Source organism: Carcharodon carcharias, chromosome 6, assembly GCF_017639515.1.
Source record: "Carcharodon carcharias isolate sCarCar2 chromosome 6, sCarCar2.pri, whole genome shotgun sequence".
NCBI lineage: Eukaryota > Metazoa > Chordata > Chondrichthyes > Lamniformes > Lamnidae > Carcharodon > Carcharodon carcharias.
The window spans coordinates 176,619,103-176,642,733 of record NC_054472.1 but is presented as its reverse complement, the minus strand read 5'-3'; the positions used below and the strand labels follow the sequence as shown (position 1 = coordinate 176,642,733).

The window sequence follows — 23,631 nt, the reverse complement described above, 5'->3', positions numbered from 1 at the left end:
AATGGGTGAACAAATTGAAACTAGGGAAACCCAGATATTGATGGTGGGAATTGTAATTTTAAGCCTTTAGAACTGTTTAGAATTTATCATTTTCTTTCTAGCCATTTGACTATTCTGGTCCAGCCTTTTGGTCCCCAGTATGAAGTTGGTTTGAAAGGATTGCTTGGGAGACCTGAATCAGTCCAGTCAATCTCCTCAACTTCAAATTCCTCGGTTGATGTACCACCAATTCTATCCAACAAGCAATTTATGTCATGGGGTGGCGTTTCTCTTGGAAGGACAGTGTAAGTACTGTTGTCATTGGCAGTTAACATTATTCTAAGATTAGTATTGGTATTGAATTCCATTATGAAGGTGGGACTGATGGAATTTTGTTTTTAACTTAATTGTTTTTAATAAGCCATCAAACTTCCATTTTACAATCTGCTCCTGCTAATTGAGTTATTTTTCACTTCAAAACTTTTAAATGTTCCAATTGTAAAATTGAGTTTTAATGAAATGGCATTGCATAATATTGCAGAAACATAAATAGCATAAAACATCAAAGCAACTGTTGAAATGCATTTGTTTGAAAACCACTGTGATTGTTTGCTTCCTTCCAATAGCACATTCAACTGTAAACTGTTTAACGTGGATAAAACTTGCATTGGAACATGAGGTGTAGCTGTTTTGGATAAGTAAGGGTGGAGGCAAACAACAACAATCTTGATCTGGACAGTGAAGAGAGGGGCAGTGGAGAAGGATGATGTCGAACGCTGCTGCAAACGATGGGGAGGGATATTGCAGGATGATTACAGTTACAGGAAATGTCATTTATGACTGATTAGGGCTGTTTCAGATATGTAGTGGAGCAGAAACCCAATCATAAAGACTCAAACGTGGAGTAGCGAGAAAAGCGAACAAGGATACGGGAGGCAACAACACATTCAGGAAAAAGGAGTTTGGAGATAGTGTTAGTTTGCAAGAACACAGTTGTAGACTGACCAGGTAGGAACACTACACTAAGGAGCAAGGTATGGCCACCCATGAATCAAGTTTCTGTCAAAGCAGTAATCCACAAAAATGGACAACACTAATCTTGTTTGAGAGTAAAGGGACATTCTGGAGAGAGAGGTGGAGAGAGGTTATAATAATTCTGGCAGAGGTCAAGAGGAAAGCCCCAAGTTGGGGAGAGGTAGCAATGGGTGCCTTGATGTGCTTTTATGAGAATGTGGAGAGAGAGGTGCAGGATGGCTAAAGCCTTGTCTATTGGCATTGAAGTTTGGGATTGCAGCAGGAAAGCAGAGGAATAGTGATGAATTGGGTTGTTGGGGAATGCCATTGCAGGTGTTCTTCTGTGTGGAAAGTTAGTGCAGCATTGTCAGCGCAGAGCAACTTGATACACCTTGAATCTCAGGCGAGCAAAGCTAAACAGCTTTCAGTCAGTTCTGGTATGTAAGTAGATGCCCTCTGTAGATGACCTGAAGGCAGATGACAACAGTAAAGAGAAGAATATGTGAAAAGCGTTGGTGCCAGAACACAACCCTGATTACAAATGAACAGATTCTCTCACCTATAAAGAGTTTGGTTTGACCATCAGCATCAGGAAGACAAATGGCATGGTCCATTGACAGTGACCCTGAGGTTGTTTTTGTTAGCTTCGCACATCTAGACTCCACAATCACCAGCAATCTGCCACTTGATGCTGAAGTCAACATACATTGCAAAAGCAGCTGTTATGTCCAAGCTGAATAAGAGAATTAAGGAGCAGCAGCAACCTGACTGAGAATACCAGAGTGAATTCTACCAAACCTGTGTCTTCAAACTCCTCTACCATGGTGAGACCTGGATAATGTACCAGGCAGGAGAAAAGGCTGAACAATTTCTACCTTTACTATCTCAGATGTATTCTCGACAGGGCAGGGTCACCAACTCAGGTCCTGGAGTGTGCTAATTTTATCAGCGTTCACTCATTGCTAAGCCAGTGACATCTGCACTGGCTTGGTGCTGTATACCCAAAGACCTTATGTACGGTGAACTAGCCACTGTATCATGGTCTCCTGGGCATCCATATCTCCACAAGCGAGATATGAAGATGGCGAACTTTGATATCTGGGAGATAGTCGCAGATGGCAGTGACCTCTGGAGGCTGACTGCTTGCAAGGGTTTTGGAAGAGGTGAACAGAAACGAAAAACTCAGCTGGCCAAGAAGAAAGCCCAAAGAAAACAGGCAAGCGAATTGTGCACCTTCTCTGCCCCCTGTCTTCCTCTGTAGCAAATGCGGTAGGGACTGCCGTGCCAGAGTAGAGCTCCTGAGCCACAACAGGAAATACTTAAGAGTTGACCACCACGGCACAAACTGTCGTCTTATGAGACGAAGGCTGCCACCGAAATCCTGCACTATTATCCATCTATCCCTCGGTGTGTAGGATTTTGCTGCGAGTTTTGTTGATCTGGAGATGGGGAGGCCTACTTTCAATGTATCGCCTTGGATTGCTATCAGAGATATTAGGGTTTGACCGTAGAATCAAAGATGCAGTTGTGTTTTCCCACCACAGGTTGTATAGCACTGCTCGGAGTTGGGAATCAATGGAAGTTGAGGTGTTGCAAACTTGATGTTTAAATTTTAGCTGATAGTTCTTAGTTTTGCTATGATTGTAGTTGTAAAATTTCCTAAACTTCTCCATTATTTCTGTTGGCCTAGATCTTGTGTTTTTTGTTTGGATGCAAGTGTGTTGTACAGGGCGAAAGTATGTGCAGCATTTTTCTGGGGGAGGAATTGTTAACCGTGGGGAATCAGCTCTTGGTATTTGTGAAATTATTTTTGGGGAATATACAGTTCTATTTACAGAAGAATTTTTGTTCCAAAGCTGGCTTGGTAATACAATTTTGCAGAGAGGTCAGAGTCTTAATTGCTGCTTTTGTCAATATAAATCTGACCCTACTGGATTGCATCAATAACTCAGCATTTTTATGGTAAATGCGTGCAAAGGGTAGATATGTGTTCTTAAACAGTGCAATAATCCTAAATGTCAAGTTGTCCCATTTTTATCACAAGATAGTATTCTGTGGTTTGCTTTAGAGATGATTAGAGCTCAATATGTGCATAGAATCTCAGGCTAGTTCATCTGCTGGTCTGTGCTTTCCAAAGGACATCAAAAGAACATAATTTCAAGCACACTTAATAAAATGAGGGGTTCTAGCATGTCTTATTTTCAAATGCTGATTAATATCCAGCAGTTAGTAACCTTAATGGGAAATATTCCTCACTAGAGCTAGTTGTACAAACTAGTTGATAGCCATCACCTTCAAATTGTTCTTTGATGCCAATCTAATGTTGAAATCATAACTTCATAGACTTATTGACTCAGACGTTTACAGCACAGAAGTAGACCATTCGGCCCTTCATGTCCACACTGATCAACAACAACTGACTACACTGATCCCATTTTTCAGCGCTTGGTCCATAGTCCTGGAGGCTATGGAAATGCGAGTGAATATCTAAATACTTCTTAAATGTTACGAGAGTTCCTGACTCAACCACCCTTTCAGGCAGAGAGTTCCAGAATTGCACCACCCTCTGGGTGAAAATATTTCTCCTGAACTCCCCTCTTAGCCTTCCACCTCTTACCTTGAATCTATGCTCCCTGGTTATTGACCCCTCTACTAATGGTAAAAGTGCCTTTCTATCACCCTACCTATGTCCCTCATAATCTTATACAAGTCCCCTCTCAACATCACTGCTCCAAGGAAAACAATCCCAGCCTATCCAATCAGCCCAGGCAGCATTCTAATAAATCTCTGCTGCACCCTCACCAGTGCAATCACATCCTTCCTATAATGTGGTACCCAGAACTGTATGCAGTACTCTAGTTGTGACCTAATAAGCGTTTTATACAATTCCAGCATAACCTCCCTGATCTTGTATTCTGTGCCTCAGCTAATAAAGGCAAGTATCCTATATGCATTCTTAACCACCTTATCTACCTGTCCTGCTACCTTCAGGGATCTGTGGATGTGCACACCAAGGTCCCTCTCATCTTCAATATTTTCTAGGGTCCTATCTTTCATAGTGTAACCCCTTGGCTCGTTAGCCCTTCCCAAGTGCATTACCTGACAGCAATGTGGATGTATCTATTCCACACAGACCGCAGCAGTTCAAGAAAGTGGCTCATGACCACCAGCACCTGTGAAATTAGAGGTGGGCAAGAAATGCTTGCTGTGCCTGCATCCAGTGAACAAATCTATCTTTAACTAACATTTTAAAATTGTTGGCATACAGTGGCATCACTATTCCTGACTGGAACAGTGATGAGTTGTTACTCTTGCCATCAGTCATTGCTGTACATGACTGAGCTGAATCTTGCATATATAATTTGTACCCAACTATCTTCCACTTACTGTATTCTACAGTTTTTAATTGGGCAAAATGTGGGGTGGGGTGGGAGGGGAGAGGAAATAAATACAATAACTATCACTAGAGAAAAAGTACTAGGGAAATTAATGGGGCTAAAGGCTGATAAATACCCTGGACCTGACTGGTTGCATCCTGTGATATTAAAGGAAGTAGCTACAGAGATAGTGGATGCACAGGTAGTAATCTTCCAAGAATTCTTACATTCTGGAAAAGTCCCAGAGGATTGGAAAACTGCCGATGTGACGCCCTTATTCAAAAAGGGAGGGAGACAAAAAAGAAGTAACTATGGGCTAGTTAGCTTAACATCTGTCATTGGGAAAATGTTAGAGTCTATTACAAAGGATCTAATAGAGCATTTAGAAATGCATAATATAATTAAGCAGAGTGTGCATGGCTTCATGAAGGGAAAATTATGCCTGACAAATTTATTAGAATTCTTTGAGGAAGTAACAAGTGGGATAGATGAAGGGGAACCAGTAGATTTAATATATTTAGATTTCCTAAAGGCACCCCACACAAGGCTACTTAATAAGATATGAGCCCATGGTGTTGGGGGTAGTATATTAGTATGGATAGAGGATTGTCTAACTAATAGAAGACAGAGTTGTGATACAGGGAGGCATTTTCAAGTTGGCAACCGTAACTAGTGGAATACTGCAGGGATCAGTGCTGGGGCCACAATTATTTACAATGTACATTAATGACTTGGATGAGGGAAGGGAATATACTATCACCAAGTTTGTGGATGACACAAAAATAGGTGGGAAGTCAAGTGGTGAGGATGATACAAAGAGTCTACAGAGGAATATAAACAATTTAAGTGAGTGGGCACAAACTTGGTAGATGGAATATAAAGTGGGAAAATGTGAGGTTATGCACTTTGGCAGGAAGAATAGAGGAGCTGAATATTATTTAAATGGAGAAAGCACCAGCACAGAGGGATTTGGGGGTTCCTGTGCATGAATCCCAAAAAGCTAGCATACAAGTTCAGCAGGTAATGGGGAAGGCAAATGGAATATTGGCCTTTATTTCAATGCGAATGGAGTATAAAAATAGGGAAGTCTTGCTAAAACTATAGAAGCTACTAATTAGAGCATACCTAGAATTCTGTGAACAGTTTTGGTCCTCTTATCGAAGGAAAGATGTACTGGCATTGGAGGCAGTCCAGAGAAGGTTCACTAGGTTGATCCTGGGCGTGGAAGGTTTTTATTATGAGGAGAGATTGAGTCAGTTGGGCCTGTACCCGTTGGAGAATGAGAGGCAACCTTATTGAAACATAAGATTCTTTGCGAGTTTGACAGGCTAGATGCTGAGAGGTTGTTTCCCCTTGTGGGAGAGTCTAGGACCAGAGGGCACAATCTCAGAGTAGGGGTCGCCCATTTAAGACTGAGATGATGAGGAATCTCTTCTCTGAGGGTAGTCAATTTGGAATTCTTTACCGTAGAGGCTGGGTCGTTAAGTATATTCAAGGCTGAGGTAGACAGGTTTTTAAGCAGTATGGGAATCTCGGGTTGTGGGGAAAAGGTAGGAAAGTGGAATTGAGGATTATCAGATCAGCCATGATCTCATTGAATGGCGGTGCAGACTCAATGGGCCAAATGGCCCACATCTTATGGGTGAAGTTGTTGTAGTTTCAATCACATACAAGTTCCGTTTGCTGCAGTTTCATAGTAGAGCCTATAAGCATAGTTTATTTAACTATTTTTCTGAGTAAATCAACTTTTGCTTTGCTGTTTGCCCTAAAATCCACTGTTCACTGTCGGTCCCACCCCATGTCAGCCCTAACGCATTGGCTGAAACAATCATCGATATATCCTTCAGAGGTCTAGCAGCATCTGAAAGAAAAGTCAACACACTGGTTGTCAAAAATTTGTCTTCCTCTTTGACTTTTCTTTCCATTTTTACATAGATAATTGTATATTTGCGTTCACAAATTGTAGTTTACTGTCGCTGTATTCATGCACACTAAATGTATACAAGCTAGTAAGGCAGTGAACCTGTGCCTTGACCCAATGACCCATTAACTCATATTCACTTAGAGCAGAAATGGTCCTGAAAACCATTAGTGATATGCTTTTTCCCTCTTGCCTTATTTCTAGTTTACAAAGTTATTTTTAGCTAGATTGTACGTTTCCTCATTGATTTTTTTTTTGTCTTTCAGTCAACAGAAGCTTATTCTTAGAAACAATTCTTCCTCTGTTACACAGCAGTTACGTTTGTTGATCAAAGGTCAAGATCAAGACTGCTTTCAGGTAAGTCTGAAGCAAAAGTTTGCATTAATATGTAGCTTGCATTTAGAAACCATAGGACTTTTTTTCCCCACAAGGAGAAGCATTTCAATTAAGCTTAATAACTTAGTTTTCATTTTTATATTTTTCGTTGCTCTTTCTTCTTTGCCCTTGCTCCAAGAAAGTCATGTTTTTAAGTCATGCTGTCGGCCATCTTCTTCCAAGTTGGCTTTAATGACTGTTATTGCATCTGCCACAATGCTATGGGTTGCCATAGGCTGAAAGTGAGCAAAATGGTGCAACCACTTATTTTTACCTCACCTACCTGTAAAGTGGAAAGTATGATCAGTGAAATTGAAATTTATTATCCCTGAGGTCTGAAACTGGACTGGTGACAGAGTGCATATAAATGGTGTACTGAGCTGGACTTGACCTTGCCAAGGAAAAATGCAATTTGACCAAACACCTTCCAGTTTAGTTCATGTCTTTACCTGTGGTTTTCTGTTTGTGCTAATAAATATTTGTATTGAGAAAGCAGTCCACAATTTTAAACTCAGTATAGTTTTACAACACTTGAAGATTTGATTTTTGCCGTGTTTTAAATCCTGATGCACTGTCTATTGGCAGTAGTTAGTCAAGGCATTCCTGAATTTTTGAAATCGAGATTTTAATAAACGACTTTTTTTTTTTAGTTACAGAGCACATTTGGTCCTGAAGAAAGACTAACAAGTAATCGCGAGTTGATGGTCTGCCCTAAAGATGATGTCTGTGTGCATCTTTTGTTTGCACCAACCCGAGTCGCTTGCATGTTGGCAAGGCTCGAAATTAAGCAATCTAGGATACGTTCAACTCGACCAGGAGTAAAATTCACAGTATGTATACAGTTAATTAAAACTAAGACACAAAGAATGCTGTAAAACAGATCAGTTCAATGACTTAGGTTTAGTCTTTTCCATTATGAAAGATGCACATTATCTTAAATTACTTTCCTACAACGAGGCTATCCAAAGCTGTATGCGGCAAAACATCAAACCCCCCTCAAGGCCCTGCTCTTGGAGACGGGGTTGAAGAAAACCCTTGTTGCAGTCAAATTGGAGAAACCGTTGACAAATTACTTTCAGCCCTAAACAGAATAGTTTCAAACATGTTCATAACCATAAAACCAGCTCTAATGTATTTTCTTTAGGTATTCTATGTCACTGCAGTGACTTCAAAAAATGTGTTTTTCTTTGTGAATGATAAACTGGGAGGTCCTATAGTCAGTTGTTAAAGCAACCAAGTGTTAGTTACAGTTCCTGATGTAAAATATATGTTATGAATGGCTTTTTCTCTCTATTAAATGCTTCTTTACAGAGTCTACCCTCCCCACAAAGATAATGGTCCCAGTTCTATTCAGATATAGCCAATCTGATTTGTGTTGGTGAAGAGTGCTCCAGAATCTAACATGTCTGTAACCATGAATTTATTTCCCTCATCCATCTTCCTGATTTTTTTTGTTCCTTGCAGAGTTTAGTCCTGTTCTTCCCCGCGAAAAACAGACTGAGAAAGGGCTAGGGAAATTATCAGGATAAAATGGAGGCATATGTGTACAGAGCAAAAAACAGTAGTAATCCTCCTAAAGCTAATTTGCATTGATGAGCTCTAATTCTTAATAAAGGTCCTTTTGACTGGTAACTGTTTTCTGCATCATGCAGATCGCCCATGTGATTCCCAAGGAAGAAAAGACAGGATAAGATTCCAATTGTATTGTAGACTCTCTCAAGTGATCAATAAGTTGAAATTAATTGTGTGCTTGTACCAAAACTTCAAGTTTTAAAACATTTAAGTTTTTTTTATCAGATTCCACTTTCAGGTTATGGAGGAACAAGCAACATTATATTGGAAGATGTCAATAAACAACCAAGCAGCTATGTGGTGAATTTAAATGATATCGCACCAGACAAAGTGAGCAAGATATCTTTCTGTATGAGAAACACAGGCTCTCGGGCTGCTTACATTAAGGCAGCTTGCTTCATGGATTCACAGATGAAAACTTTTATGACCACCGATGTTATAAGTATTTCTCCAGCCCAATTTGTACTCAAGGAACGGACTCGAGAGGTAAGATGGTGTATAATAAAGAACAACAGTAATTAAATTCTAGGAAAATAGACCACTTCTGACATTACTCATCAACTTTCGTGCAAATTGATTTTGAAGAAATTTAAAAGCAAAATTCTATCTGAGATTGAGCCGTACAAATAGGAATTCCTCCATCCAGTGGTTGAAGGAGAATCATTCTAAGATGCTATTTCTCAATTTTTTTTTCAAGCTTCAGGAGATGTCTTTTTCCCAGAAATTGTTTTAGGCTTGTTCTTGAGCTTAAGATCCACTTAGAACTGTGAACATCTCTCAAAGCTGAAGACTGGTTATACTTGTGGCAATCTCTGGCAGTTTTCATCCTTTTCCAGTGTATTATTATTTTGTTTTATCTATTTGGATGGATAATGGTTGTGGCACTGCAGGTGCAAAGATGCCCTAAAAGTGCAGATTCTCGGAGACCTGCTGCAGTATTTTGTACTGAAATTATATACTTCCTTATTAGATTATTTAGATTGCTTCCCAGACACAGTGGTGCCTCATTCTGTGGAAAAAGTAAGTTTAGTCTCCACTAGCAAAACTCCCTGACTGGATCATTCATCTTTGTCTGCTGTGGTTTGGGCATGGATTTGTATTTTGTATATCATTATTCAATATTTGATACCTTCCTCCTTTTTATATTTTTACACTTTAGAACTTTCACAATTCACACTGGTTTTAGCACCAATGTACTGACATTATACAGACATATTTCAGTGCTTTCATTAGGGTCTATTGCTCTAGAACTATTATGTCCAGCAAAACCGGGAGAAGATCCCCTGACTTCAAGTATCAAAATTAAAAGCAGCTGTATTTATGAGGAAGTTGCAGTGAGGATGGAAGGTATTCAGTTTGTATGTGGCAGTTCAACTTCCTGAAAGAAGCAAGTTGTTTTTTTTTTATCTTGCTTCGAGTAAGGTGCCATTATCTAACAGAGTTTTGTTCATTTTTTAAAGTCCAAACTTCTGATTTATAAGCACTTTTATAAACTCATATTTCTGTATGGCTTCGAATAGTGTTCTATTTTATCACTTGATAAGCTTTGGCTGCTATTTGGAAATCATAGGATGGCCTCCATGCAAGGAGATCAAGTGTAAATGTAGTAGAGTTACAGACGAATCATTTCATCGCTCAGAATATAAATATCTACAGGGGATGCTATTGCTACTGGTTTTCCTTTTGGATGATACCAGAACACGAAGATTAACGTTTTTATTTGAAGAATGAGAAAGATCACACTTCTATTAGATCAGTTAAAATTTCCCATGACTGTGTCCATATTTGAACAAAGGTCAGAGCTTAAATCCTCCTGGATGCAGTTACTACTTACTTGCTTTATTGATGCTCCTTCCAATCAACCAGCCCAGAATAGAATTTCCTGCTGAGGACATAGTGTAGCTGAAGGAATAAAATGAAGACTAATGCCAGAAAGGCACAGTAGAAATGGCCACTCGCATGTGGCTAGAATTATGACAGACAAAATAAGACAGTGTACAGTGATTGCTTTGTGAGATACTAGATGGATTAACATGCCGGCATGCCATCTGGACAATCATTTGGAGAAGGTCATAATTTTGATTAATTTTAACTTTTTTTTTAACAGCAAATCATTTGCAGTAAGCTTAGATTATATGTTAGATTAATTTTAGTGTTGCCTTATGGAGCAAAACTAATGTCAGTCTGTTGGGGTCTTGCGGATGTTTAAAGTTATTTCACACCTGAGAATGAATGTATAAATGCCACTAATTTATCCCCTCACTGTCAGATTTGAAATTTAGTGCCATCCAGCTAAATATAGCTTTGTCCTAGTTATTTGTCCTGTCTTGTTTATAACCAGATATCCTTTGATGGGAGCAAATATTCTGAACATGACGAGACTTTAAATGCAAGGAAGGCCTGTTTGTGAATTTTGGGAAGGAGTTAGGAATTGGCTGTTTAAGGTTAAGCGCCTATGGGGTTGGAGGCAATGCAGGGAAGATTTCCAAAGGAGTTGAGGTCAATGACAGACCTGGAGAGGATAGTGTGGTGTTGAATAGCCACCATTCTCTGCAAGGTAGAGGGTGGTTTGGTAGACAACAGCCTTGTCAGCAGGTTCTCTCTTATTTTTTTCCCCTCCTTCCTACTTTCCCTGCCTGCATAGTTTCTTAAAACTGATTGTATTTCTAACTTTTTCTTGTTCTGACAAAATATTATCTCTTTTTCTCTCTCCACAGATACCACTTGAACTATCTAGATTTTTTTTGTTTTTATTTCAAATTTCTAGCTTTCACAGGATGTTGCTTTTATATTAGGGTCAGAACTTCTTTTGGTTTTGATCCATGTGTATGTAACTTTCTTCTCAGATAATTACAGTAACCTGCAAATCCACTTTAAAAGAATACCTTCACTGTAAAATGGATTCAGCATTGCTTTGTACAATTTGTTTCTTTTGCGGAGACGAGGTGGCACGCCAGCAGCTGAGAAGGCAAGTGACATGTTTACAATTTTTGTTGCTTTGGAAGTTTGAGAAGTATATACTTGCCCATATCCACATTTATTACTACTCGCTTCTTTAGTAGTAAATTTAATTTGAAGTTTCATATATTATGCTAGTGACTAGTTTTAAAAAGCCTATTTGGCAGTAGTTGAATCAGTATACTTGTTATCTGCATATCTGGGCAACAGACAAAAATCAGGGTTCTTGGGAGTATCCACTGACTGACCATTGGTGCAGGACATCATGTGAGTATAGCATCAGCCAGAAGGCAGAGACCAAAATAGTTGAGGATAAGGAGACTGTTTACAAACAAAGTAATGCCCAGTTTAAAAAAAAATGTATTCCCAATTTATTATTAGCAAACTTGTACAGGCTTGATGACATGGGGAAAAATGCTTACTCTTTCAGTTTCAAATTCTTCTGAGTTTGAAGTTATGGCATATTGAAGCAGAGAGAGGAAACTTTATGTAATATCTGGCTTTCTTGGGAGTCTTTGTCCACCCTGAAAGTGTTTATTTACTAGTATCCCTTGCTATCAGCACAAAGATTCACGAAAAAAAGAACAAAATAGTAATATTAAGCTTAAAATGCAAGTGTGCTAAATCAGGAAAACCAGTCCTTTGAACATTAGGCTAGTTGCTTTCATTATCAACCTACACTAACTTCATTTTTATCTTATCTGTCATCTTCCCTTTCACCCCAACTCATTACCTCAGAGCACTTAGTCGGAATCATCATGGAGTTGAACAGATAGTTTGTGGAAACAGCCCACTTCGGAAGATTAATTTCAATCAAAAGTTTTCTGGGGAAGAGTTCGTATCAGAAGGTATTAATTGTTTACTTATCTTTCAATTAACTTGCAGATTTCATGGATTCTATCATTTTATTATAGGTGACAGTTTTCATATCCTGAAAATTCTCAATTTCTACCCCTTCTAATGTTCAAATTTCATTTGTTCATCCATCTTGTATTTTGAGGCCAAAATAATTAGTTTTTAAAAATGTATTTGTTTTGAATTGTTGCGCCTTTTGGAAAGTGGGTGTGCATTTCACAAGCATACATTTCTTTAAATAGAATGTAAATGCTGTCTCAAATTTATGATACATTTGACAGCAAGCCTCTAAGTCTTGGGTAAAGGGTTCAATGTAAATTAGTATTGTTAGTTGTGATGATTTATACACCAGACATTGGCTAAGGTAAGTAATGGAGCTGGTAAAACCAAAGGAACCCCTGATAATTGTTCTATGAAAATCTCTCGAGACCATACTCAGGACTTAAGGTGCAATACAAGAACGTGCAAAATAGGAGCAGGAATAGGCCATATGCCTCTGCTATTGAGGAAGATATTGGTTGAACTTCTACTTCTGCTCCCATTCCTCTGATATCCCCATAACTCTTGAGTCCCTTACTATACAAAAATAAAACCCACCAATCTCTGTCTTGAATATATTTAACAATGGACCATTCACTTCTCCAGGGGGTAGAGAATTTCAAAGTTTCAAAACCCTCTGAGTTAAGTAATTTTAGTCTTAGTCCAAAATGGCTGACCCCTTATCCTGAGACTGTGACCCCATAGTTGAAGACTTCCCAATCAGTGAGATCATCTCATTCTTTTAAATTCTAGGGCCCAGCGTACTTGTTTTCCACAAAGGACAATTCCTCCACCACCACCACACACACACACACACACACACACACACACACACACACACACACACACACACACACACCACCCCCCCCCCCCCCCCCCCCCCGGCCATTCCAGAAATCAGTCTAATGATTCTTCGTTGCACTTCTTTAAGGCATATATGCTTCCTTGGGTAAGGAGAGCAAAACTGTACATAGTACTCCCAAGTGTAGTTTTTTGGCCAAGACTATATAAAATTGTAGTAAGAGTTCAGCATTCTTATACTTCAACCCCTTGTAAGAAAGGCTAGTATAAGATTTGCATTCCTAATTGCTTGCTGCACCTGCATGTTATCCTTCCACATGAATTGCTGAAAGTTACTCTGAATACCAATATTTCCTAGCCTTGCCATTTAAAATTATTTTGCTTTTCCATTTTTCCTACCAAAGTGAATAATGTCACATTTTCCAATATTATATTCATTGTCACATTTTTGTCCTTTTATTGACAGTGTCTATATCCTTTAGCAGAATCATTGTTCTGAGCCTATTTTCTCATTCAGCTTTGCATCATCATCAATAGGGTCCTGCCTCTAAATCATAGATTGTAGATTGTAAATAGCTATGGCCCAAGTACTGATCCTTGCAGAACCCCACTAGTTACATTCAGCCAACAAAAGTGACACATTTATTCTGGTTTTCTGTCCATTAACCAGTCCTCAATTCATGCTAATAAAGTACTGCAATCTCATGAGTCCTAATTAGCCTCAATGGTTACAGCATGGGACGCCATTCAGACCATGTGTCCATGGCTGTCTGCAATAGCAACTCAATTATCCAGTTCCCTTCTGAAAGCCTTGATTAATCTGCATCCACCACATTCCAAATCCTAACCAATTGCTGCATAGAAAGTTTTTTTTTCCTCATGTCACCTCTGATTCTTTTGCCATTATAGTGTGTCATCTGGTTCTTGCTCCCTCTCAAAGAGAACAGCCCCTCTAACCACTGTCCATATCCCTCAATTGTTCAAAATCAACAGATCTCCCCTCAATTTTCTCGTTGAGAAGCCTCCAGTTTTTCTCATCTATTCACATAACTGAATTTGTTCATCCCAGAACAATTCTGAAATCTTATCTGCACCTTCTCTCATGGCTGCACATCCTTCCTAACTGGACACATTGCTCCCGTTGGGGCGAAATCAGTGTTTCATAAAGGTTCACAATAACCCCTTTGCTTTTGTACTCTATAAAGTCTCTACCTTTATTTTATACTGTGTCTCCATATCTTTCCTGCCAAAATGAATCACCTCACTCTTCTATGCATTGAACTTCATCTGCCACTTATCTGCCCAATCCACCAACATGTCTATGTCCTTTTGCAGTTCAAGACTATCCCCATCACAGTTGACAACATTTCTAATCTTCGTAACATCTGCAAATTTTGAAATCATGCCCTGCATTCCACAATTTAGGTCATTACTATATATCAGGAAGAGCAAGGGTGCCAACGCTGCCCCCTGAGGAACTCCACTACAAACCTTCCTCCAATCTGGAAAAACATGCATTTATCTCTGTTTCCTGTCACTCAGCCAATTTCTTATCCAAGTGCCTACTTTCCCTTTTATTCCATGACCTTGAATTTTGCTCACAATCTGTTGTGAGGCACTATTTCAAATGCATTTTGAAAATCCATATACACCACATCAACAGGGTTTCCTTTATCAACCTTCTCCATTATCTGCTCAAAAACTCCAGCAGGTTAGTTAAACACTATTTTCCCTTGATGAATCCATGCTGACTTTCCTTAATTATCCAGCACTTGTCTGAGTGATTATTGATTTTATCCCTTAGAATCGTTTCCAGAAGTTTCCCTGCCACTGAGGTCAAACTGACTGGCCTGTAGATGCTAGCTTTATCCTTGCACCCTTTTTTAAACAAGAATATAACATTCACAGTTCACCAGTCCTCTGGCACCTCCCCTGTGTTGAAGAAAGACTGGAAGATTATCACTACTGCCTCCTGTAATTTCCACTTTCACTTCCCTCAGTACCCTTGGATGCATTTCATCCTGGTCCTGGTACTTCATCTGTTTTAAGTAAAGATAGCCTTTCCAACACCACCTTCCTCTCGATTGTAAGTTCTTTTAGTTACCTCCTCTCTCACCTCAGCCTGGGTAGCAGGTTCTTCCTTTGTAAAGTCAGACCATAAAATGTAGGAGCAGAAGTAGGTCATTTGCCTTGAGATCATGGCTGACCAAATAATCTTCAACTCTACTTTCTGCATTTTCCCCATAACCTTTGATTCCCTTACTGATTAAAAATGTCTGTCTCAGGCTTGAATATACTTAATGGCCCAGCCTGTACAGCCCTCTGCAGTAAAGAATTCCACAGATTCACTACCCTCTAAGAGAACAAATTCCTCCCCATCTGTCTTAAATGGGCGAGCCCTTACTCTGAGATTATGCCTGTTGGTCCTTGCAAAGTACTCATTCAATACCTCTGCTATTTCTACAGCCTCCACATTGCAAGTCATTTTTTTTTTTGTCCCTAATCAGCCCTACTCTCTTTTACCACTCTTTTTTATTATTTACATGCTTAAAGAAGACCTTGGGATTCCCTTTTATGTTTCCTGTCAGCCTCTTTTCATGCTCTCTCCTTGTTTTTCTTATTAGTTTCTTCTCTTCCCCTCCTGTTCCTTCTATATTCAGCCTGATTCTCCTTTGTATTTTCTCCCTGACATTTGTTGTATGCGCAATTCTTCCTATTCATCTTTATCTCTATCTCACTCGTCATCCAGGTGCTCAGGATTTATTTGTCCTACCTTTCCCCTTCAAGGGACTATACCTTGACAGTGCAATACTTTTTCTTTGAAGGTGGCCCATTTGTTCAGCCACTATCTTTTCTGTCAACGTTTGATTCCAACTCACTCGACTCCGATGCATTCTCATCCCATCGAAGTTGGCTTTCCCCCAGTTAATTATCCCTGCATATCCTCTCCTTGGACTGGAAACATAACTGCTGTAGAAAAGCATCTTAAACACATTCCAGGAACTCTCACCCCTCTTGCCCATGTTCAGATAATTGAAGTCCCCCATTATGATTACTCTATAATTCTTGCACCTCTCAGTAATTTCTTTGCAAATTTGTTTCTCCACATCCTTTCCACTAGTTGGTGGATTACATTCTTCACCGTTCAATATTATTGTACCTTTCCAATTCAGTACCTCTAGCCAGAGAGATTCTGTCCTTGACCCCCTGGAACATCCTCGCTCTCTCCAGTATTGTAATGCCATCTTTAACCTATATTGCCATACCCCCACTTTCCTTCCATTTTGATCTCTCCTAACATCTTGTACCCAGGAATATTTAATGCCCAGTCCTGCCCTTCTTTGAGCTAGGTCTCTGTCATAGCAATAATATCATGATTCTATTTGTCAACCTGTGCCTGCAGTTCACCAATTTTATTAATCACACTCCATGAATTCAGATACGTGCACATTAGTCCTGATTTAGGCAGTTTTTACATTCCTGCTTATTCTGACCCCGTCTAATGACTTAATGTTGCCTAATCATCTCCTATCATACTCTCTAAGTATTCTGTCTACCTTAATGCAACTCTCGTTATCAGTTGTTACTTCATTATTTCCCACTGCCAGTTTTTTTCCTCTGCACTCTGAATATCCCCTCAGGTTCCCATCCTCTTGCCAATCTAGTTTAAACTCTCCTCAACATCACTAGCTAATCTCCCCGCAAAGACACTAGTCCCAGTCCTGTTCTGTAACCCGTCCTCCTTGCACAGGTCCCACCTGCTCCAGAACCGATCCCAATGCCTCAGAAATCTAAAGACCTCTCTCCTACTCCATTTCTCCAGCCACACATTGAACTGCTCAATCTTCCTATTCTTATGTTCACATGATAACATAATGGTTATCATTTCTAAAACTAGCTTTCAATTCCAAATTTGTATGAAATTTTTCTATTCATTCACGGCATGTGGGCTTTGCTGGCTATGCCAGCAATTATTGCCCATCCCTCTTTGCCCATGAGAAGGTGGTGATGAACTGCCTTCTTGAACTGCTGCAGTCCATGTGGTGTAGGTTCACCCACAATGCTGTTAGGGAGAGAGTTCCAGGATTTTGACCCAGTGACAGTAAAGTTACGGCGATACATTTTCAAGTCAGGATGGTGGGTGACTTGGAGGGGAACTTCCCGGTGGTGGTGTTCCCACCTATCTGCTGCCCTTGTCCTTCTAGATGATAGTGATCGTGGGTTTGGAAAGTGCTGTCTAAGGAGCCTTGTTGAATTCCTGCAGTGCATCTTGTAGATGGTACATAATGCTGCTAATGTGCATTGGTGGTGGAGGGATTGAATGTTTGTGGATGTGGTGCCAATCAAGCAGGCTGGTGTTATGACAATGCAGTTTGGTAAAGCTGAGTTATTTAAAAATCTTAGAAACTTTAAACAACTGCCACGACCTATATTTCTAAGTGGTATGTTTGAGGTGCAACTCTAAATTCAGGAATCAGATCACCAGTTCTCTAGAGGTTTTATTTTAAACTAAATGAAACATTTTATTAATTTACACTAGTTAAGTATATACACATGGCTACAAATTGCTACTATCATAATTTTTAACAAATTCCTAAACTAATCTCCATTAAGGCACAGCAACCCATAGATTTTTAAGCAGACACCAGGCAAAGTATTTTCACCTTACAAATTCAAAATGAGGTTCCTTTCACTTTGGTTCCTATGGGGACTGTTGAAAGCTTCCAGCTTCTTTGATCTTACATTGCCTCGGCACTGCACACACAAAACTGCTGACGGTTATATCCAGCACATCTCATTGAATGCAAATTCTAATTGTATCACTAGCCTCTTTGAAATCTACCTCTTCTAACAATAAAACCCCTTTCATGGTATCAATTTTATTAGTAATGTAAGCATATTACTTGGTCTCTGCTAGCTAGGTACCAGATTTCACCCCCATTTCTTGAATAGTTTATTCAAAAAATGCAAATGCACTCTACCTCTCTTACATCTCAAAACTAGTACACATCAAAGCACCCAGACTAGCTGGCTTTAATCCAATTAAGACACACCCACAGACCTCTATCTTTAAAAGAAAAATATTTTCAATAATATTATATACATAATATCTTCATGACACTGGACAGCGTCAAGCTTCTTGAGTGTTGTGAGAGCTGCACTCATCCAGGTAATGGGGAGTATTCCATCACAGTCCTGACTTGTGCCTTGTAGATGGTGGTCAGACTTTGGGGAGTCAGAAGGTGAGTTTCTCATTGCAGGATTCCTAGCCTCTATCCTGCTCTTGTAGCCACAGTATTTAAATAGGTAGTCCAGTTCAGATTCTGGTCAATGGCAACCCCCAGAATGTTGATAGTGGGGGATTTAGTGATGGTAATGTCATTGAACATCAAGGGGTGATGGTTAGATTATCTCTTGTTTGAGATGGTCATTGCCTGACACTTGTGTGGTGCAAATGTCACTTGCCACTTCAGCCCAAGCCTGAATATTGTCCAAGTCTTGCTGCATTTGGACATTGGACTGCTTCAGTATCTGAGGAGTCGCAAATGATTCTGAACATTGCAATCATCAGCAAACATCCCCACTTCTGACCTTATGATGGAAGGAAGGTCATTGATGAAACAGCTAAAAGTGGTTGGGCCGAGGACACAACCCTGAGGAACTCCTGCAGTGATGTCCTGGAGCTGAGATGACTGACTTCCAACAACCACAACCATCTTCCTTTGTGCTAGGTATGACTCCAACCAGTGGAGAGTTTGCCCCCCTGATTCTGATTGACTCCAGTTTTGCTAGGGCTCCTTGATGCCGCACTTGAGTAGATGCGGCCTTGACGTCAATGGCAGTCACTCTCACTTTACCTCGGGAGTTCAGCTCTTCTGTCCAAATCTGAATGAAGGCTGTAATGAGGTCAGGAGCTGAGTGGCCCTGGTGGAACCCAAACTGGCTGTCAGTGAGCAAGTTATCGCTAAGCAATTGCTGCTTGATAGCACTGTTGATGACCCCCTTCCATTACATGATTGAGAGTAGACTGATGGGGTGGTAATTGGCCATGTTGGATTTGTCCAGCTTTTTGTGTACAGGACATACCTGGGCAATTTTCCGCATAGCCAGGTAGATGCCAGTGTTGTAGCTGTACTGAAACAGCTTAACTAGGGGCGCAGCAAGTTCTGAAGCACAAGTCTTCAGTGATATTGCCGGAATATTGTCAGGGCCCATAGCCTTTGCAGTATCCAGTGCCTTCACCCGTTTCTTGATATCACATGGAATGAATGGAATTGGCTGAAGACTGGCATCTGTGATGCTGGGCATCTCCAGAGGAGGCCAAGTTGGATTGACCACTCGGCACTTCTGGCTGGAGATTTGTAGTAAATGCTTCAGTCTTCTCTTTTGCATTAATTGAATTAATTAAATTTAAATTCTAGCAGATGCTGTGATCGTATCTGGACCTGTGTCCCCAGATCACAAGCCCAGACCTCTACTACTCCAGTGACATTGCCACTATGCTAAGATTGAAATGCATGCAATTACTGTATATGTCATCGAAAATCACCATTGATTTCTACAAACTCCCAAGTTCTGCAACTGTAGCGCACTGCTATCTCTAACCAGTCATACTTTAGATATTAAATTAGAATTTATGTATTTAATTAACTCTGCTTATATTAAGAGTTTTGAAGGTTTTCAGTGAGAGCAGCAACATGGAATAACAACTTTATGATTGTATCATGTAAAGTTTGCTCTGAAAAGAGCAGCTGTTGCATTGAGTTCTTTGGAAAAACTTTTAGGCCTCAACATTTCAGACAACATACTCTGACCAATTATCTGAAGGAGTGACTGGAACAGGTGAAGGAGGTTGTTATCTTTAGTAGAGGATGGGACTATGGGAGGGACTCTGTTGCAGATTGGTCAAGTTGTTTTCTTTGTAAAGGTCAGTACATTGATTAACTGTGATGAATGTCAATTTACTGGCCTATTACAAAGAAAATAGCCTGACCAATCAGCTGTAGAATCCCACCCATAGTTGCATCCTCCACAATATATAACTACCTCTTTTACCTGTTCCAATCATTCCTCTATGTAGAGGTAGAGCATGCTGCCTGAAATATTCAGGCCTCCTGGTTGTTTTAATGAACTCTTCTAAGGTAACGAGCTTTTTCTCAGAGCAAATTTTATATTGTGTTGTAGTAAAATTGTCTTATTAAGCTTGTATTCATTTTTAATATGTATTAGAGATTAAGTTTCTAAATTGTGAAATTTGTATGCTTTCCCTTAAGAGTTAATAAAAATGAAGAGTTATCTTGCTTGATGTATATAGGACTGTTCTCCCTGCCTGCTCCTTTCTCTACCCTACCCTCCTTTTCTGTTCTCTGACCGCATCCCCACTCCTTTTTGATTCTCTGGTTCTCTTTCCCAACACATCCCCTTTTTTTAAATTTTCTCCCTTGTTGTTAAACTTAGAAGAATTGAAGCTACACACCCAGTTGATTAAGCTGGCAAGAGGCTAAGCTATGCAGACCAAAAAGTTAGACTTTATTCTCAATCTGTGAGCACATCACAGGGCAGTATTAGGCACACTCTGGGTTAGGTAGGAGGTAATTGATCAGGATGCCCACTCTTGATTGTACTTTCAGTCAGGGATAATTGCGTACACCTTCATCAGCATATTTGTATTTGATTCTTCTGATTGCACATTTACCACTCAAGCATAAGCTCAGCTGATTGATCTAACTTGCAAAATAGATAAATATATTTGAGTGAAATAACTTCACAAAAATTTTCTTTTGAAAGAAAATACTGAAGCAGTTTGTATTTTTTTTTCTCCATATAGTTTATGACATACCAAAGAGGCCAAATGACATCCGGATTTTCTATGGAAATCTGAATAAGGTGATACTCTCTGTCACTGGAAGTTCTGCAACTGAGAACACTGTTACAGAAGCCTTGAATTCGTTTTCTTCATCTCCTGTTATGAGTGTTGGGTCAGAAAGGTATTTGAATGTGTCAAATTATTATTTACAAACCTAAAAATTAGACTTAATTGCATGGCTTTCATTGTTCATGATATTCAAAAAATTAAAATTGTTCAGAATTTAAAATAGCATTAAAAGTTGAAGCTGACTATCAGTCATAAACTCATTCAGTGGCAGAGCAGGCTCAAGGGGCTGTTGCATGGCTAACTCATTTTATTAATTTCTTTCATGAGATGTGGACATCACTATCTAGGCCATCACATTGCCCACCCCTAATTGCCCTTGAAGGTACTGGTGAAACGCCTCGAACCGCTGCAGTCCATGTGGTGTAGGTACACTCTGTGCTGTTAGGAAGGGAGCTTCAGAATTTTGATCCAGCAGCAAGTGAAGGAGCAGCAGTATAATCTGAGACAGGAACTGTCTCTGCTGTTGAAGGAGCCTTGGTGAGTTGCTGCAGTGCACCTTGTAGATGGTACACACTGCTGCCACTGCGTCATTGTTGAAGGGAGTGAATATTGAAGGTAATAGATGGCAGGCCAATCAAATGAGCTGCTTTGTCCTGGATGGTGTTGAGCTTCTGAGTGTTGTTGGAGCTGCACTTATCCAGACAAGTGGAGAGTATTCCATCACACTCCCAACTTGTGCCTTGTAGATGGTGGACAGGCTTTTAGGGGTCAGATGGTGAGTTGCTCATTGCAGAATTCCCAGCCTCTGACCTGCCCTGGTAGTCTTACGGTATTTATATATTTTATTCATTCACGGGATGTGGGTGTTGCTGGCGAGGTCAGTATTTATTGCCCATCCCTAATTGTCCTTGAGATATATGGCTGGTCTAGTTGTTATGATCCCCAATTGAGGCTACCACTGGGCAAGCCTGATCCCAGGGTGGAACCCAGCTTGATAGATCCTAACTTTTAATTTGTTTGTTTAGATGAGTGGAGAGTAGCTACTGAACAGTCACCGGAGTCAGCTAATGAACTTTTAACAAAAGAGTAAAGCATTTATTAAACAAGATGAACTGTATTACAATGCTCCTTCACCCACAAATATACCTTTACAGATTTGTAAGCAAAACAGGTTACAAGAGCTTTCTTATCCTCTAATGTGCACAGTAAGTACAGTCCATGTAAACCAATTGGCAACCTGTGGTCAGACACACCACACTCTTAAACCAAATGACAGATGCCACCCCAGACAGATGCTTTGGATCTCTTGGGACGTTCTCCTGTTCCACTCCCCTGGATTATTGGGGGCTTTCTTCTTTAACTTAGGGCTTGCTATCTGTCCCTTTTGCTCCAGTCTCTCTCTGGCAGATACCTTAACCAGCTTTAGCTTGGAACTGGCTATCTGCCCCTCCTAGGCTGCTTCTGCCTGGCAGCTACCTTCAAAAGCCAACTGAACTCTAAACAGCTTCCAAATCAAACTGCTCTTTCAAGTTTTTTGTGTCTGTGAGAGGGACCTGCCGCTCTGTATCCCTGTTGCTAGGCAACGGCCCAGTTTACTTTGTTTAACTTAGCTTGGAGTCGTAAAATTCTTATTAGAAATCTAGGCACCACTTAAAGTGAAACTAAAACTCAATTTGACCTTCAACACAGATACAGAATTACAAATCAAACTTAAACCTTAAAGCTAAAACTCATTCCTAACACCTACAAATACAGATATAACTTGGGAAATAGAGTTTAACTAACACAGTTCATGTTTCTGGTGAATGGTAACTCCTAGAATGTATCCCCCACTGATGGGAGTACCTTTGAATGTCATGGGGCAATGGTTAGATGTTCTCTTGTTGGAGACTTGTGTGGCACGAGTGTTACTTGCCACTTATCGGCCCAAGCCTGCCTGTTGTCCAGGCTGCGTACGGACAGTATTCTGAGTCGTGAATGGTGCTGAACATTGTGCAATTGCACACGTTGCAATTATCAACAAACGTTCCCATTTCTGACCTTTATGATGGAACGACGAACATTGATGAAGAAGTTGGTTGGGCTGTGACGTGACCCTGAGGACCTCCTTCAGCAATGTCCTGGGACTGAGATGATTGACCTCCCAACAACCACAATCATCATTCCTTGTGCTCTGTATGACTTCAAAACAATGGAGAGTTTTCCCCTGAATCCTGTTGATTTCCGTTTTTGCTAGGGCTTCTTGATGCCACACTCGGTCAAATGTTGCCTTGATGTCAGAAGCAGTCACTCTCACCTCACCTCTTGAATTAGCTCCTTTGCCCACGCCTGAACCAAGGCTTGAGGTCAGAAACCGAGTGGCCTTGACAGAACCGAAACTGAGCACCTGTGAGCCAGTAATTGCTGTTTGATAGCAGTGTTGATGACGTTTTCCATCACTTTACTGATGATCAAGAGTAGACTGGGGTGACAATTAGCCATGTTGGATTTGTCCAGCTTTTTGTGATCAGGATGTATCTGTGCAATTTTCTACATTGTTGGGTAGATGACAGTGTTGTAGCTTCACTGGAACAACTTGGCTCGGGGTGCAGCTAGTTCTGGAGTACAAGTCTTCAGAACTATTGCTGGAATGCTGTCAGGGCCCATAGTCTTTGCAGTATCCAGTGCCTTCAGCTGTTTCTTGATATCACGTGGAGTGAATTGAACTGGCTGAAGACTGGCATCTGTGATCCTGGAAAGTTCAGGAGGAAGTCAAGATGATCAGCTGCTCAGCACTTGTGGTTGAAAATAGTTGTAAATGCTTCAATCTTTTCTTTTGCACTGATGTGCTTGGCACCCCCATCATTGTGGTGGCTCCACAAGTA

At 40.2% G+C, this 23,631-nt stretch overlaps 1 protein-coding gene across 1 annotated transcript in view; it reads left to right on the top strand.

The window, feature by feature from the left end:
* cep192 (centrosomal protein 192) overlaps positions 1 to 23,631 on the top strand; it is a 161,757-nt gene that overhangs the window by 103,111 nt on the left and 35,015 nt on the right. Inside the window, exons 39-45 of the mRNA XM_041189313.1 lie at positions 102 to 284; positions 6,558 to 6,648; positions 7,317 to 7,496; positions 8,464 to 8,724; positions 11,085 to 11,206; positions 11,935 to 12,044; positions 20,720 to 20,879. Of these exons, the coding sequence (XP_041045247.1) occupies positions 102 to 284; positions 6,558 to 6,648; positions 7,317 to 7,496; positions 8,464 to 8,724; positions 11,085 to 11,206; positions 11,935 to 12,044; positions 20,720 to 20,879 (1,107 nt within the window). The remainder of the gene's footprint in view (positions 1 to 101; positions 285 to 6,557; positions 6,649 to 7,316; positions 7,497 to 8,463; positions 8,725 to 11,084; positions 11,207 to 11,934; positions 12,045 to 20,719; positions 20,880 to 23,631) is intronic.